This window comes from Herpailurus yagouaroundi, unplaced genomic scaffold (genome assembly GCF_014898765.1).
Source record: "Herpailurus yagouaroundi ecotype Mexico unplaced genomic scaffold, PumYag 139, whole genome shotgun sequence".
NCBI classification, from domain to species: domain Eukaryota; kingdom Metazoa; phylum Chordata; class Mammalia; order Carnivora; family Felidae; genus Herpailurus; species Herpailurus yagouaroundi.
The window spans coordinates 22,721,646-22,740,584 of NW_024412394.1; the positions used below are offsets into that span (position 1 = coordinate 22,721,646).

At 36.8% G+C, this 18,939-nt stretch overlaps 1 protein-coding gene across 2 annotated transcripts in view; it reads left to right on the top strand.

Moving 5' to 3' along the window:
* BEND6 (BEN domain containing 6) overlaps positions 1–18,939 on the top strand; it is a 64,703-nt gene that overhangs the window by 13,210 nt on the left and 32,554 nt on the right. For both annotated transcript variants that reach the window (XM_040473834.1, XM_040473835.1), the window contains exon 2: positions 11,811–12,030. In XM_040473834.1, coding sequence (XP_040329768.1) covers positions 11,911–12,030 — 120 coding nt within the window. In that variant the 5' untranslated portion in view covers positions 11,811–11,910. The remainder of the gene's footprint in view (positions 1–11,810; positions 12,031–18,939) is intronic.

Consider the following 18,939-nt stretch of genomic DNA (forward strand, 5'->3'; position numbering starts at 1 on the left):
TATGGATCTTCCTCCCCTATGTCCCACTTTACTAGAGGCTGAGTTGAAACTGAGAGCCCATTTCACAGAGAACATTAAACTGACCTGTGAATATTTAGAATTATGTTGGCACCATCTTCTTGGAACTTTGGAACTCATTTAGAGGGAACTCTTCAGCCCGTATTCTGACCTGGGTAGTGCAAAGGACATTTTATGTCTGAACATTCCAAAACTGATATGTATAGAAAACAATCTGAAACTTTTGAAAATTATGTAAGGGCAATTAGGCTTTACTATAGTGCTGTACTTGCTTTCACATTTTTTATTCAGCTCATAATAGAGAATTTATATTGTGATTCAAAGGCCAATGAGAATTACATTGAATTATATTTTGATATTCATCTATTTTTCTTAAATATGGTGACTTTTGTTTATTACAATTTCAGAGGTGGGCTTTTGCCTTTTGAATTCCGATATTAACTATATCAACTTATTAAAAGTAAACCTAAATGCATTAAGAGTTTATATTTTTATTAACTTCATTTGCTTTCTTTAGTTATAAAGCTACCCTTTCTCTATGTCTCATTTTGTAGATAGTATGTTTTTCATAATTTGGATGTTGCTTAAAACATTGTTTTTCATACTATGAGCTATAACCTATTAGTGAGCTGTGAAATCAATTTAATACGCTATGATCAGCACTTTTAAAAATAAAACAATATAGTAAATAGACTAGAAATGGAGAGAGTGTATCACATATAGTAAGGGTGAGAATGTTTCATGAAATTTTCTTTTAATTTTGTGTGTTTGTTTCCCAGAACAAAATGTAAAGCCTCCAGAAAAGGTTGAAAGCCACTGACTTATATTGTTCAACCAACCACATATCATAGGTGTACTCATGGCTGTGCTTATGTTTAATTTCACATTCTACATGTACTATATAGGGAATTAATGAAATGATTTCTTCTAACAAAAAATAAAAAATAAAGAAGGGCAGATAACTACTAGGTGAATCTTCTACTATCAGGAACTAAGAGTACTTAATACCAAATTCACAATATTCCTTCTGAACTTGCTAATTGGCAGGTAATATAAACATTGAATCATCTGTTTGTAGATGGTGTAACAGAATATTGGCCTGAAGTCTCCTGAAAAGTAGTCATTCTAAAAGAGGTTTGATATGTCCCTTCTGGTTGGTCTTGAAAGAATTGTGTGTTTTTGAGGAAACTTGAGGATTTACTTTTTAACTAAATCATATTACCAATACACTCCAGCAAAAGTCTGCTAGAACTGATACATGAATTCAGCAAAGTCGCAGGATACAAAATCAATGTACAGAAATCAGTTGCATTTTTATACACCAATAATGAAGCAACAGAAAGACAAATAAAGAAACCAATCCCATTCACAATTGCACCAAGAAGCATAAAATACCTAGGAATAAACCTAACCAAAGATGTAAAAGCTCTGTATGCTGAAAACTATAGAAAGCTTATGAAGGAAATTGAAGAAGATACAAAGAAATGGAAAAACATTCCATGCTCATGGATTGGAAGAATAAATATTGTTAAAATGCCAATACTACCCAAAGCGATCTACACATTCAAAGCAATCCCAATGAAAGTTGCACCAGCATTCTTCTCGAAGCTAGAAAAAGCAATCCTAAAATTTGTATGGAACCACAAAAGACCCTGAATAGCCAAAATAATATTGAAGAAGAAAACCAAAGCACGAGGCATCACAATCCCAGACTTTAGCCTCTACTACAAAGCTGTAATTATCAAGATAGTATGGTATTGGCACAAAAACAGACACATAGACCAATGGAATAGAACAGAGACTCCAGAATTGGATCACAAATGTATGGCCAACTAATCTTTGACAAAGCAGGAAAGAATATCCAATGGAAAAAAGACAGTCTCTTTAACAAAGTGCTGGGAGAACTGGACAGCAACATGCAGAAGAATGAAACTAGACCACTTTCTTAGACCATTGACAAAAATAAACTCAAAATGGATGAAGGACCTGAATGTGAGACAGGAAACCATCAAAACCCTAAAGGAGAAAGCAGGAGAAAACCTCTCTGACCTCAGCTGCAGCAATTTCTTACTTGACACATCTCCAAAGGCAAGGGAATTAAAAGCAAAAATGAACTATTGGGACGTCATCAAGATAAAAAGCTTCTGCGCTGCAAAGGAAACAATCAACAAAACTAAAAGGCAATTGACAGAATGGAAAAAGATATTTGCAAATGGCATATCAGATAAAGGGCTAGTATCTAAAATCTATAAAGAACTCACCAAACTCCACACCTGAAAATCAGATAATGCAGTGAAGAAATGGGCAGAAAACATGAATAAACACTTTTCTAAAGAAGACATCCAGGTGGCCAACAGGCACATGAAAAGATGCTCAATGTTGCTCATCATCAGGGAAATACAAATCAAAACCACACTGAGATATCACTTCACACCAGAGTGGCTAAAATGAACAAATCAGGAAACTATAGATGCTGGAGAGGATGTCGAGAAACGGGAAACCTCTTGCACTGTTGGTGGGAATGCAAACTGCTGCAGCCACCCTGGAAAACAGTGTGGAGGTTCCTCAAAAAATTAAAAATAGATCTACCCTATGACCCAGCAATAGCACTGCTAGGAATTTACCCAAGGGATACGGGAGTGCTGAGGCATAGGGGTACTTGTACCCCAATGTTTATAGCAGCACTCTCAACAATAGCCAAATTATGGAAAGAGCCTAAATGTCGATCAACTGACAAATGGATAAAAAGATGTGGTTTATATATACAATGGAATACTACTTGGCAATGAGAACGAATGAAATCTGGCCATTTGTAGCAATGTGGATGGAACTGGAGAGTATTATGCTAAGTGAAATAAGTCATACAGAGAAAGACAAATACCATATGTTTTCACTCATATGTGGATCCTGAGAAACTTAACAGAAGACCAGGGGGGAGGGGAAGGGGGGGACAAAAGTTACAGAGAGGGAAGGAGGCAAACTATAAGAGACTCTTAAAAACTGAGAATAAACTGAGGGTTGATGGGAGGTGGGGTAGAGGGGAAAGTGGGTGATGGGCATTGAGGAGGGCACCTGTTGGGATGAGCACTGGGTGTTGCATGGAAACCAATTTGACAATAAATTATATATAAAAAAATCATATTAGCAGGAGAAAATTTTATTACAGGTAAGGTTATTACAAAAGCAACGTTTTTGTAAACTAATTTTCTCCAATTTTCTTATTGTGTTTACAACACATAACATAAACTTTACCATCTTAACCATTTTAAGGTATATAATTCAGAGGCATTAAATACATTCACATTGTCGTGTAATCATCACCACCATCCATCTCCAGAACTCTTCATCTTACAAAACTGAAAGTCTATACCCATTAAACAGTAACTCCCCATTCCCCCTCCCTCCACCCTGGAGTTATCCTCAACCCCAGTGACCTCGGAGTCTGATATCCGTTACCATCACTAAATGATACTTAACAGGTCTGTATCAGTTATATCTGGCAAAATTCAGTTTTATCAAATAATAACAATTTGCCGTAGGATCTTCTATGTACGTATTATGTCTCTCAAGTACTGATCTTAATTTATTAGTAATAATGTACAGTGAAGTAAGGCACTGAGGAGAGAAAAGTTAAAGCAGCTGGCTTGTTCTACAGGAAAAGAAGTGAAGATGGAAGAAAAGAAAGCAGGTGACACGGTTTAAACTGCATTTAAATACTGTAACTGAGCCCCTATGGCGTTCAGCAAACTAATGCTCATCTGCTCGCCACCTATTTTTGTACAGCCTGTAAGCTAAGAATGCTTTTTACATTTTTACATCGTTGAAAAAAATCAAGATAAGCATAACATATCGTAATATGTGAAAATCATATAAAATTAAAGTTTCAGTGTTCATAAATAGTTTTATTGGAACATATCCACACTTACATGTTTACGTATTGTTACGGCTGCTTTCATGCTATGAGGACAGAGTTGAGTTGTTGTGACAGAAACTATACGAGGCAATCTCATCATTTTGTACTGCTGCTCAGTACCCCACAAATCACAGTAATGCAGTTACAATAACTTCACAGTGTTTTAGTGTCATGCATATTGTCATACCAAGGCATTTTATTTTATTTATTTTTTATTACCAGTGAATGACAATCATGTCAAAAAAGAAAAAGAGAGAAAAATGCATTTCAGTTTTTTTCTTTTTGAGAGACAGAGAGAGAGAGAGAGAGAGAGAGAGAGAGAGAGAGAGAACAAGTGGTGGAAGGACAGAGGGAGAAGAGAGAGAAGCTTAAGCAAGCTCCACACTCAGTGCAGAGCCCTAAGCAGCGCTTAATCTAACCACTGTGAGATCATGACCTGAGCAGAAATCAAGAATCTGATGCTTAACTGACTGAGCTACCCAGGCGCCCCAAGTATTACATGCTTTTTTTTAAATGCTTATTTATTTTTGGGGGAGGGGGGCAGAATGAGTGGGGGAGGGGCAAAGAGAAAGGGAGACAGAGGATCTGACAGCAGTGAGCCGGAGGAGGGGCTTGAACTTAGGAACCATGAGAACATGACCTGAGCCCAAATCAGACACTTAACCAACTGAGGCACCCAGCACCCCCCAGGTGTTTCATGCTTTTAAAGCAGAGTGGGGTGTGGATTATTTTGTCATCAAATTGGGCAAAGCATTGCATTTATGATACAGTGACACCATAGGTGTGCTAAAAGAACATGATATATGTCAATGTTACCAAACTAAGCATTCGTCCCAATATTCACAATTCACAAGACAGCAACAGTCAGAAAAATTAGAAAATGTAAAATGAAATATCTCATCCCAGTAGAATTTCTTCACAAAAGTAAGAAATGGGGGGTTCCTGTCTGGTTCAGTCAATAGAACATGCAGCTCTTGGTCTTGGGGTCATGAGTTTAAGCCCCACATTTGGCATAGAGCTTACTAAACAATCAAATGAAACAAAATGAAGTGAAAATGCAACCAAAATAAGTTTCTGAGTGGTTCATTTGTTAGCCAAGCAAGGAAAACCATTTACAGATCATGCCAGTAGCTGAAGACATGTGCCCAGAAAATAAACTTACTTAAGACCATTAGACTTCCAGCAAAAAACAGTTGTTCAAAAAACTGAGAACATTGGGGACAACATAATAATCAATTTAAAATCAAGGCAAATAAGGGGCTCCTGGGTGGCTCAGTTGGTTGGGTGTCCAACTTTGGCTCAGGTCATGATCTCGCAGTCCGTGAGTTCAAGCCCAGCGTCAGGCTCTGTGTTGACAGCTTGGAGCCTGGTTCAGATTCTGTGTCTCCCTCTCTCTCTGCCCCTCCCCCACTCATGCTCTCTCTCTTTCTCTCTCTCTCTCACACACACACACACACACACACAAAGAATTGTTTTAATTAAAAAAAAATAAAAACAAGGCAAATGACTGAGTTTTTCTTGGCACTTGATGATTTCAACAGAGGCTACTGATATTGCTCAGTTGTTCTTGTTTATTTGGGAGGAATTGCTGAATTTAGAGTGACTGACAAATTAGCCTCTATAAATAGTCTTTGTGAAACAACCGCAGGAGAGAATATTTTCAAAGAGGCTGGGAAAACAATGATTCAGTACAACCTGAAGTGGAATCTACTAAGATGTGTTACAATTGATGGTGGTAGAAATGTGTGTGCAACAGAAAAACGTTTCACTGGAAAAATTTACAAAACTTGTGAAAATATAAGGTGTTTAAAGCTACTGTCATTCATTTTATAATTTATCAGCAGGTACTTCACAGAAAATATTTTGAACGTATTCCATGCTTTTTAAGATAGCTTTATTAAAATATTATTTACATACCTTACAATTTACCCAGTTGAAGTTTACAATTCAATATTATTTGTATATTCACAGAGCTGCACAACCATCACCACAATCCAATTTTTAAGAAACATTTTTGTTCTCTCTACATGAAAGGGTATTCTTACATGCATTAGCAATCATATCTCCTTCCTTGCCACAATCTCTTATCCCTAAGAACCCATTAACCTATTTTCTGTCCCTATAAATTTGACTATTCTTGAGATTTCATATAAATGGAATCACATAATGTGTGATCTTTTGTGACTGGTGTCTTCTACTTTGCATGTTTCCAAGGGTCATACATGTTGTAGCATCAGAACTTTATTTCTTATTGCCTAATAATATTTCACTATAGGGATATGCTACATTTTATCTATTTCTTCATAAGTTGATAGACATTTGTTTTTTGTTTTTAACTTTTTAGCTATTATGAATAATATAGCTATGCACTTTTGGATACAAGTTTTTGTGTGGATATATGTTTTTTATTTCTCTTGGGTATATACTTAGGAGTAGAATTGATGTGTTACAGGATGACTCAATGTTTAAATTTGGGGGGAATTGCCAGACTTTTGAAAAATGCCTGCACCATTTTGCAATCCCACGAGCAGTGTATAAGGGTTCCAATTTCCAACACTTATTATTTGCTGTCTTTATTATAGCCATCTTAGTGGGTATGAAGGGACATCTCATCATAGTTTTTATGAGCATTTCTGTAATGATTAATGACATTGGGCATCTTTTTTGTGTGATTATTGGCTATTTGTATATATTCCTTGAAGTGATGCCTGTTTAAATCCTTTGCCCGTTTAAAAAACTGAGTTGTCTCTTTATAAATGCATTGTAAGAGTTATTTATGTATCCTGTATACAAGCCCCTTATGAGATCTATTTTCAAATATTTTCTTCCATTGCATGGGTTGCCTTTTTTACTTTCTTGATGGTCTCATCAAGATGGTGAAGATAATGGTTTTGTTGTCACATTTATAAAATCATTGGTTAACCCAAGATCACAAAATTTACTCCTGTGTTTGCTACTAAGAGTTTATAGTTTTAGTTCTTACTTTTAGGTCTATGATCTAAATGTAAATTTTGAATTAATTTGTGTGTATTGTGTGAGGTAAGATGCGCTCTTTTGCATATGAATTTTTAGTTGTTCCAGTATCTTTTGTTGCAAAGACTCTTCTTTCCACATTTAATTGTCTTTGCGTCCTTGTCAAAAATCAATTGACCATAGGGGCGCCTGAGTGGCGCAGTCGGTTAAGCGTCCGACTTCAGCCAGGTCACGATCTCGCGGTCCGTGAGTTCGAGCCCCGCGTCGGGCTCTGGGCTGATGGCTCGGAGCCTGGAGCCTGTTTCCGATTCTGTGTCTCCCTCTCTCTCTGCCCCTCGCCCGTTAATGCTCTGTCTCTCTCTGTCCCAAAAATAAGTAAACGTTGAAAAAAAAAAAATCAATTGACCATAGATGTAAAAGGTTTATTTCAGGATTCTCAATTCTACTCTAATGACTTATATGTCCATCCTTATGCCAGTACCACACTTTTTTTTTAAGTTGATTTATTTACTTTAAGAAAGAGACGGCATGAATAGGGGAGGGGCAGAGAGAGAGGGAGACAGAGAATCCCAAGCAGGCTCCACACTGTCAGCGTGGAGCCTGACCCAATGCTCAAACCATGAAACTGTGAGATTATGACCTGAGCTGAAACCAAGAGTCAGATGGATGCTCAACCGACTGAGCCACTCAGGTGCCCCAGTACCACACTGTCTTGATTACTGTAGCTTTGTAGTAAGATTTATGATTGGAAAGTGAGCATATTCCAAGTTTCTTCTTTTTCAAGATTGTTTTGCCATTCCCAATCTCTTGCATTTTCTTATAATTTTAAGATCATTTTGCAATTTCTGAAAATATCATTATCATTATTGAACCAATAGTGTCAATGGTGAATTTCATTCTTGTGGACTTGGCCATCATCAGTTCCATGAGTTTTTTCAGAAGTAGAAGTTGAATATTCTAACTTGCCCTGCTGTACAGCATTTCAGTAACCTTAGCAATGGTGAAGTTTCACTGCAAATGTTTGAATTCAGGGCCAAGACTGAAATTTTTTGTGAATGAGAACTGCCCTCAACCACTCCTATGGAAGGCTGAATGGCTTTTGGAATCCTGAATGGCTAATGGAAATTAGCTTTTGCTGCAGACTTAATGTTTCTTAATGAATTTGTTAATAAACTACAAGACAAAATTGTAAGACAAAACATGTACTTACATGCAAAACTTACACTCAGGTAAATTCATTTCAATAACAACAAATATGTCACTCATACGTAATGTCTCCAGCTACTTTATATACTTCCCCTGCTGCCATAAGTTAAAACAAGTATTGAGATCTTCATCCCCATTCAGATTTACACAAGGTGTAATTTTCCAGTTCAAATTACAGTTCCAGTATTGTGTCTCAGACTTCAATGAATGCAAAGAAAATGCAAAGAAATGCAAAAACCTATTTCAAAATACATTTAACTGTGCAACGAGGAGCTTCCACCTAACCTTTAATTGGAAGTAATTAATTGTTGCAATGGAGTCACACACTAAAGGCAAATATCAAAAGAATTTAGTAGAATTCTATAAAAGTCTACTAGGAGGGGCACCTGGGTGGCTCAGTCGGTTGAGTGACCAACTTCGGCTCAGGTCATGATCTCACAGTTCATGAGTTCAAGCCCCGCATCGGGCACTGTGCGACAGCTGGGAGCCTGGAGCCTGCTTCAGTTTCCGTGTCTCCCTCTCTCTCTGCCCCTCCTCCACTCATGCTCTGTCTCTCTCTGTCTCAGAAATAAATAAACATTAAAAAAAAATTTTTTTTTAAAGTCTACTAGGAGATGAATATCCTCAATTAAAATTATTTGCTTATATTGGGAGGTATGAACTATCTTGGGGATGATTGTGTTACATGATTTTTTTTAACTCAATACCCGGGATTTGTTTTCTTGCTGCTTCGAAGAATGAAGAAGTAGACACAAAATAAAATGAACAGCAGGCAAAAGTTTATTAGAGTATAAGATTAAGAACATCCTAACTAAGAATATCTTACCTATATAAGTATAAATAAGAATATTATGAAAGCTCTCTTTGCAGAGAGGGGACATTTGAAAGTGAATACCCTCCCACTATAGTCCCTTGCCTACTATAGGTCCCTTGTTTTATAAGGTTTTGGTCACCTCCCTTTTCCTTTCTCCCTTGTTCCTTTTCAGGTTCTACCCTTAATGGCATGATAACTAGGTGGTGGGTTGTTCATTCCTGATTGGCTCGACTTCATTGTGTGAGGAGTCAGATTATGGTTATACCATCCTTCATATAACATAAGTTTTATGGTTTATTTATTTTAGTTAGGCATTTTGTATTAGGTATTTTGTTTATTTTTGAGAGAGAGAAGGAGTGCACAAGGGAGCAGGTGAGGGGCAGAAAGAGAAGAGAGAGAGCATCCCAAGCAGAGAGATGGAGAGAGAATGCCAAGGAGGCTCCATACTGTCAGAAGAGAGCCTAATACAGGGCTCAAACCCATTGAACTGTGAGATCATGACCTGAGCCGAAATCAAGAGTTGGATGCTTAACTGACTGAGCCACCCAGGAGCCCTTTAGTTATGTACTGTCATTGTCAAATTCCTTAGGGGAACCTGAAGGGGGAGTCGGTTGTATCTGTTACATTCTTAAGAGGAAACTTACAGCTGAGGGAATTTGCTTGAGGTCAGACATTCCCAGAAGAAATGTTTTAAAATGTGTTTTTTGGGGCGCCTGGGTGGCGCAGTCGGTTAAGCGTCCGACTTCAGCCAGGTCACGATCTCGCGGTCCGTGAGTTCGAGCCCCGCGTCAGGCTCTGGGCTGATGGCTCAGAGCCTGGAGCCTGTTTCTGATTCTGTGTCTCCCTCTCTCTCTGCCCCTCCCCCGTTCATGCTCTGTCTCTCTCTGTCCCAAAAATAAATAAACGTTGAAAAAAAAAATTTTAAATGTGTTTTTCCCCACTCAGGGACCTCAGGTTGTAACCTTTCCCTCTCTGCCTACTGAATCCTATCTTTCCTAGCATAATTGTGCAATACTGTGAATATACTAAAAGACATACAATTGAAATGATTAAAATAGTGAATTTTACCTCAATTAAGAAAATTACAAACTCATGGATTAATATCAGCATATGACAGCAACTATTGGTGTAAAAGACATTTTCAGATCTGGAATTTATAAAATCTCATTGCAGGTCAGCATTGACAATGAACACCTGCAAATGATTTTGATGGTAAGGTAAACTTTGAACCCCAATTAAACAAGATCTTAGTTTTAAAAATTCTATTCTCATTAGAATTGTCATACAAAAAGTTGTATTCAATTATCATTAGTATATTTTCAATTTTGTGAATAAAAATTTTGTGAAAATGTATTTTTCTTTTGCTATATAAGAACTACATAATATCCTCGATTTTGCCTCTTGACCTGCAAAACCTAAACTATGTGACCCCTTAACAGAAATATTTGTCAAACTTGCTCCTGGTAAATGGTTTAATGATATTTGCTAGCAGTGGAATTTTTATCTATGGAATGCTCTTAATTGTATATCCTTGATTTAGGATTGCTTATGGCAAACATACCTAGAATCTATGGCTTTATAACTTCCTGGAAAAGGTCACGCGAGGTATAGAACTCTGAGGTTATAAAATGGTGATGTGTCACAACCTAAACACTCCTCACTGTGTGAGATGACCCTCAAACCTCATGTAGAGGCCTCACTTATTCAGTACCTATGTGATCTGAAAAGAGAGGACCTACAAAGCCAACAAAATTCCCTAGAGTGTACCCTACTTGACCTGTGCCTCTTGATTGCTTGTATAATTGAAATTGTTAATAAAGCTTGATGCTAGATAAGATCTCTGATATTTGTGGCTCAGATATGATAGCCCAGTCCCATGTGTGAGCTTAAGTATTCTTCATATATTTGAAAACACAAAGTAAGTTTTCAAAGAGTCACAATAAGCAATTTTGGCAAGACCATCCCACATATTATTTCACACTTGGAGTAGAGAATGATGAATTTCTCTTAAAGTAGGTACAAGTACCATATTTATTATAAAAGGATTATTTAGTGTGATTTGGTAAGGAGCATATATTACCTTCTGCTCAACAGTGTACATATTTCTTGAAGTCCCTTTGAGCTCACTTCCTTCTGTAATTAAAGTTTTATTATTTATAATTAAATATCTTTTCATAGAAATAAACCAATATATGCAAGTAATAAGGATGCTAAGACCAAATGTACCATATCATCTGTGTATAGCAAAAATTAAATTTGAACATTTCAACCCTGTTCTACCTAAGAATTATCATCTGCTTTATCAGGTTTTAAAAAATGATTATCCCTCAAATTTTTTTTTTGAAATGTATTTTTGCCTTTGAGATATATTTTTCTTCCATTCTTTATGGTACAATTCTTAAAGTTACACCAAGGAAAATCTTCCACCTCAAAACTCTAGGTTTTCAGGAAAAGAAAAAACCTTTAAGCAATTCTTATTGATTTCCTTTGGAATATTTTGATCTTGATGAAATCTGCTATTATTAATGCCTTTTACAACTTCGTCCTGTGAAATACTGTTTGCATAAATTTATAATGTTTCTACGTTGGTTTTTAGACTCCTCATAACTGACTGACAAGAAAAAACTTGGAAAAATGGAAATTTTTCTTGAACTATTTCATTTTCTAAGTGACAACTCACTGCATATCAGTCACATCACGGAAACATGACAGCCTCGTGATGATGAAATTGAAAGACTTTTGAATCAAATGAAAATGTGTAATAAATTGGTCAGTGGGAGAAAGATGAGAAGCATTTAGTAAAAGTACTACTTGAGTGGCTAGTGCCATTATGAAACATCTAGTTGCTAAATATATTATGTATCCCTTTTTGTTTTTGTTTTTAAGGAAAAACATTGATGTTGGGGCTACGTCCAGAATAGCATCATCTACATGGGCACTCCCTCTTCCTACAATTTCAGAAAATATTTGATAACTACTTGAGAAAATGCAGAAGATCTTGCAAACAGATGACATTACGAATACCCAAGCTCTTAGAAAAGGAAAAAGGAAAAGGACAGAGACAATGGACTCAGAGAATGCAAATAGTGACATGGATAAAGGACAGGTTGGTGTTCTGTTACCTCAATGCCATTTTTGTATCTAGCTCCAGCACAATTCCATAATTCTTTTCATAATGTATGAGTTAGTACTTTCCCATCTTCTATTAACTTATGCTTCCCTTTAATTCTTTATTCAACTAAGGGAATAAAATGCCCTATTCTCTTTGTGATGTTGAACAAGTTGAGTGAAAAACTTACTCAAAAGTCATTTTACTTCTTTCCATATAAGTATGACCAATTATGCCATTGTTCAAACTTTCCCTCATATTCTGGGAAATGAAAGAGCAGCAAACTGTCAGAAACTATTTTCCTCTCAAAAAGTACTGAAGAAATTGAGATATCTCTTTGGGATTCAGTTTCTTTTCTTTTGTAACTACAATTTGTGGCCCACGTTCATCACTGGTTTGGTCTAGGATCCTTTCTTATTTTTATTCGTTTATTCCTTTTTGATTGGAATTCCCCACTCCCATACTCCTCTTATGCTTTGGACAATCCATCAGTGTGTTTATTCTGGATCTTTTTATTTGTGTATCTTTGCAGTATATATATTTGTGTATGCCTTTTTTTTTTTAATTTTTTTTTCAACGTTTATTTATTTTTGGGACAGAGAGAGACAGAGCATGAACAGTGGAGGGGCAGAGAGAGAGAGGGAGACACAGAATCAGAAACAGGCTCCAGGCTCTGAGCCATCAGCCCAGAGCCCGACGCGGGGCTCGAACTCACGGACCGCGAGATCGTGACCTGGCTGAAGTCGGACGCTTAACCGACTGCGCCACCCAGGCGCCCCTGTGTATGCCTTTATAATACATGTAGTGTTTATGTGCATGTATTCTTATGCAATTTTTTAAATACATACTATACATTCTCATAGTTTAAAATATTTTTTGGTCTTCCGGGGATGGTGTCTAGGGGCATTCAGGATGGTCTGGCATTTGACACCTGTCATAGGTGTACAACACAGACTCTAGCAAAACTAGGCTGTTCCAAAACCCTGGTAATGGAATTGTTTACCTTTATACTAAGAAAGTTAGTAAATCACCAGAATTTGCCTGTGGAGTGTGCTCGGTCCATCTTTAAGGAGCTTGTGCTACGAGACAAGACCTAAAGTTCTTATGAGGTTCTCTAAAACGAAAAGACATGTCAGCAGGGCCCATGGTGGCTCCACGTTGCCAAATGTGTGCTTGACAGGATCAAGCGCGCTTTCTTTATTGAGGAGCTGAAAGTCGTTGTGAAAGTGTTGAGGGCACAGGAAGAGTCAGAAAGCGAAATAAATAATAAAGGTTTTCTGAGTTAAAAAAATCAAAAGGCATATATATATATATATATGTGTGTGTGTGTAAACATACACACATTTATGTGTGTGTGTGTAAACATACACACATTTATGTGTGTGTGTGTGTGTATTTTTTTAAGGTGAACTGTGAAAAGTCTCCCTCACATCCTTGTCTCCCATCCACCCTGTTCCCACTTCCCATCCACCCACTATAGGTAAACCACATTTATTGCTTTCTTGTTTATTCTTCCAGTGTTTCTTATTCAAGTAAAGCAAATATAAACATAGATATTTTTATCCTCTCTTTTGTACAAAAAAGTAACTTACCAGACATGCTGCTTAGTACTTTGCTTTTTTACTTTATTTTTTTAGTTTATTTATTTTGATGTTTTTTAAAGTTTATTTATTTTTGAGACAGAGCATGAGTGGGATAGGGGCAGAGAGAGAGGGAGACACAGAATCCCAAGCAGGCTCCAGACTCTGAGCTGTCAGCACAGAGCCCAACGTGGTGCTCAAACCCATGAACCATGTGAGATCATGACCTGAGCTGAAGTCAGATGCTTAACCGACTGAGCCACCCAGGCACCTCTATTTATTTTCAGAGAGAGAGAGAATGAGTAACTGACTGAGCCCTTTATTTAATGTTTTTTGAAGGCCTTTCCACTAGTACATAAACAAGTTTCTCTCTTTTTTTAAAATGTTTATTTATTTTTGAGACAGAGAGAGAGTGGGGGAGGGACAGAGAGAGAGGGAGACAGAGGATCCAAAGCACAGAGCCTGATGCGGGATTGGAACTTAAGAACCACAAGATGATGACCTGAGCCAAAGTCAGATGCCTAACCAACTGAGCGACCGGGTGCCCCAGAACTTTCTCTTTTTCACAACTCCATATTATTCCACTGTGTCTATGTACCAGTCTTTACTTACCAGTACTACATTGGAATAATATATACCTCAACCTGTGTCAGATTTTTCAGTCAGCACTGTTTTTAACATTTATCTATATTGCTATTATACATCTGATTCATCATATCTAACCACTGCATAGCACCAGATTTTACTTGCATTGTCCTTTTCTCCATGATGAATACCTAAATTTCCTGCACCATCTTGCTACTACAAACAATGAAAAAAAAAAAATACCCTCATACCTGTCCTTTTAAGAAACAATGTGAGGGTTTCTCTGGAATAAACACATAGGAAAGATGACTTATGGCTTATAAGTTATATGTTTGTTTCTAGTTCATTTGACCAGATATTATAAGATTACTTTCCAGAATGTCCACATCGGTCCACATGCCCAGAAGCAGCACACGAGGGACTCCTATATTTGTACTTCCCTACCATCACTTAACATTTATACTCATATTTTATATTTCTGGCAATGATGGGAGAAAATGACATCTTTCTTCAATTTATTGGTGCAGATTTTGGGGATTCAGTAGTTCACTGAGGAGTAAAAAAGTCACAAGATCTTGCAGGCCAGTGTTGTGATTTCTTTAGCAATTTATTTTCTTGAGAAAGTTAATAGCTTTCCAGATTACTTATTTCTATTTGATTCCATGATTAGTAACTACAGCCAGAGATATTGGACCAGAGATTTGGTCATAAATAAGCTTGAAAACTCTCCTCTTTTATTATGGTATCTTTGTTCAGCCTCTTTTCTCTCCAATTTATGGCAGTTATCTAATGCCCATGCGAAACAATAAGCTCAAAGGTAACACACTGAATTTGATACTTACCATTGGGACAGATCTCAACAGATATCAAGAGAAGCTCTTGAGAAAGCCTCGAGGTCAGTCTTACCTCCTGCTGTTTAGATATGGCAGTAGTTGGCTTTTCAAACCTTGAAGATTTAACAATACTGATTATTGGTAAATTTAGATTGTAGGCTACATTCAGGTGAAAGGAGGTAGAAAGAGAAAACCTTCCTCTCTGCAAACTGGTTAACTGACAAGAAGTCCCTGGTACACACCAACATTTCTTTTTCCAGGCTCAGTAAACACCTGGTCTGCCTTCCAAAGTATTCCAGATGACAGGTTTACCAAATATGTCACAATGTCTGACAAGAGTCAACAGCTTTCCAACACGTTATATCTCTGCTTTTTTCGGATGACAACCTGATCTCTAAATGATTCAAACATATGTCAGGTTTTGGATATCTTGCTTCTAGGTACCAAAATCTGTATTAGTTATGATGCATGTTTCAAAGACTGTAACAAGGCCCAAATATAACAGTGGCTTTATACATGATGGAGGTTTACTTCCCTTTCACATAACAAGGGCAGTTCAGGCTTACTATGGCAGCTCCACAAAGTTGGGGCTTTCTCTTATCTTGCTGGTCTACCTTACTCAACACAGAGCCTCTATCTCTGGGTCCAAAGTGACTACTCCAGCTTCCACCATCATGCTTTCCTCTCTGACAACAGAAGAAGAATACAGGTGGTAGACATGTCCGTTCCTTTTAAGGTCATGATCCAATAGTGCTACACATTGCTTCTACTTCTATCTTATCGATGGACACTTAGTCACATAGCCACACTGAGATGCACAGGAGCCTGGGAAATGTAATCTTTAACTGACAGCTACCTGCCCAAGTAAAAACCTATCACTCTAAGAAAAATGGGAGAACACATACCTGGAGAGAAGTAGTAGTCTCTGTCACTGTCCACTTTTCTATTGGACTCTTATCTTTTCTGTTGTTTTTTTTAGTCTATTCTAGAGGGTTTCCTGTTCTATTCTTATCGATTTGCACAAATACCATTTCTACTGAAGAAATTGTCTCTTATGGTTTTTGTTTTTGCAAATATCTTCTCCCAATCTGATATTTGTCTATTAATTTTATATTTTCCATTGATGTTTACAAATAGATTTGCTTTTGCCTCATTTCATTTATTTCTTTTAGGAATTTGCAAAAAATGGTAAGAACTAGACCACAGATTCTAATTTTTTCAAATTTCTCTCCATAGATTTATGGCATCCTTCAGTTTTCAAAAAAAAAATCTTTCGTTTTTATTTAGCTAAATCCATCATTTTTTTTCCTTTAGGATTTATATAGCTAATGTGAGTACATTAGCTACTTGCCTACATATGATAATAGTAATTTTCATTAGCCTTATATATATTATATATGTCACATAGATGCATATATATAATAATGAAATACATGCACATATACATATACTTGTATATTTATAAAATAAGGAATGAGGTTGAATGTATACATTATAAATCATGCAAAAATGTAATTGTATTTTCTATAACTGATCCTACTGGGCTTTCATTTCTCCATCCCTGCTTAACAAGAAAGAAAAAAGCTTCAACTTGCTTATTCACAGTGAATTACATTTAGAGTTTTCTAGTTTTTAAAAGTCGCTTTGAACTATTAGTATTTTAGTTTCAGTCACTTCCAGGTCCTTTGAGGGTTCTGTTGGCACAGCAGGTAAAGTTTGCCATCCTGGCACCCATTGCCATACTTTTGTTTATTCTTTTTTTCATCTTGATAAGTGTACTTTTTAATCTCCTTCACCGATTTCACCGATCCCCCCACTCACCTCCTCTCTGGTAACCAACAGTTTGTTCTCTATAGTTAAGAGTCTGTTTCTTGGTTTCTATCTCTCACTTTTTTTTCCCTTTGCTCATTTGTTTTGTCTCTTAAATCCCACAAATGAGTGAAATCATATTGTATTTGTCATTCTCTGACTTATATTATACTCTCTAACTCCATCCATGTCATTGTAAATGGCAAGATTTCATTCTTTTTTATGCCTGAATAGTATTCCGTTGTGTATATATACCACATCTTATTTATTCATCTATCAGTGGACACTTAAGCGGCTTCCATAATTTGCCTATTGTAAATAATCCTACAGTAAACAGGGATGCATGTATCCCTTTGATTAGTGTTTTTGTATGCTTTGGGTAGAAACCCGGTAGTATGATTACTGGATTATAGGGTAGCTCTGTTTTAAATTTTTTCAGGAAACTCCATACTGATTCCACAGTGGCTGTACCAGTTTGCATTCCCACCAATGGTACACAAGTGTTCCTTTTTCTCCACATCCTCATCAATACTTGTTGCTTCTAGTGTTTTTGATTTTAGCCATTCTGGCAGGTGTGAGGTAATATCTCATTGTAGTTTTGATTTGCATTTCCCTGATGATGAGTGATGTTGATCGCCTTTTCATGTGTTTATTGGCCATCTGTATGTCTTCTTTGGAGAAATATCTGTTTATGTCTTCTGCCCATTTTTAATTGGATTATTTCTTTTGGGGGTGTTGAGTTGTATAAATTATTTTTTCTTTTATTATTATTTTTTTAGAGAGAAATCAAGTGGGGAAGAGGGCAGAGGGGGGAAGAGAGAGAGAGATATCAAATTTTAGGCAGGTTACATGTTCAATGTGGAGCCCAACACAAGATTCAATCCCATGACCCTGGAATCATGACCTGAGCCAAAATCAAGAGTCAGGTGCTCAACCAACTGAGCCAGGCACTCCTATACTATAAGTTCTTTATATATTTTGGATACTAACTCATTATTGAATATGTCATTTGCACATGCCTTCTACCATTTGGTAGGCTGCCTTTTCATTTTGTTGACTGTTTCTTTCGCTGTGCAGAAACATTTTTATTTTGTAGCCCTGACAGTTTGTTTTTGCTTTTATTTCCCTTGTCACAGGAAAAAATATTACTATGGCCAATGTCCGAGAAATTACAGGCTGTACTGTCTTCCAGGATTTTTATGGCTTTAGGTCTCACGTTTAAGTCTTTAATTTTGAGTTTATTTTTGTATATGGTGAAAATGAGTGCCCTAGTCTCATTGTTTTGCATGTGGCTTCTTCAACACCATTTGTTGAAGAGATGGTCTTTTTTCCATCGTATATTCTTTCTTCCTTTGTCAAAGATTAATTGACCATATAACTGAGGGGTTATTTCTGGGTTTACTCTTCTATTCCATTGATACATGTGTATAGTTTTAAATGTCAGTACCATACTGTTTTAATTACTAAAACATTGTAATAATAACTTGAAGTCTGGAATTGCGATAATTCCAGTTTTATTTTTATTTTTCATGATTACTTTTGGGGCATTTGGGTATCTCAGTTGGTTGAGCGTCTGCCTTCAGCTCAGGTCATGATCCCGCAGTTCATGAGTTAGAGCCCCACATGGGGCACACTGTTGTCAGTGCAGAGCTCACTTAGGATCCTCTGCCCCCCTCTCTCTGCCCCTCCCCTGTTTGCACTCACTCAAAAGTACATAAACATTAAAAAAAATTGCTTTGGCCATTCAAGGTCTTTTGTGGTTCCATACAGATTTTAGGATTGTTCTAGTTCTGTAAAAAATGCTTTTGGCATTTTGATAGGGATTGCATTAAATCTGTAGATTACTTTGGGTAGTATGGACATTTTAACAATATTTTGTTTCTCCAACCCATGAGCATGGAATGTCTTTCCATTTGTCTGCATCATCTTGAATGTCTTTCATCAGTGTTCTATAGTTTTCAGAGTACAGGTCTTTTACTTCTTTGGTTAAGTTTATACCTAGATATTTTATTGTTTTTGGCGCAATTATACATGGGATTGTTTTCTCTTTTTTTTAATGTTTATTTTTGAAAGAGAAAAAGACGGGGCGCCTGGGTGGC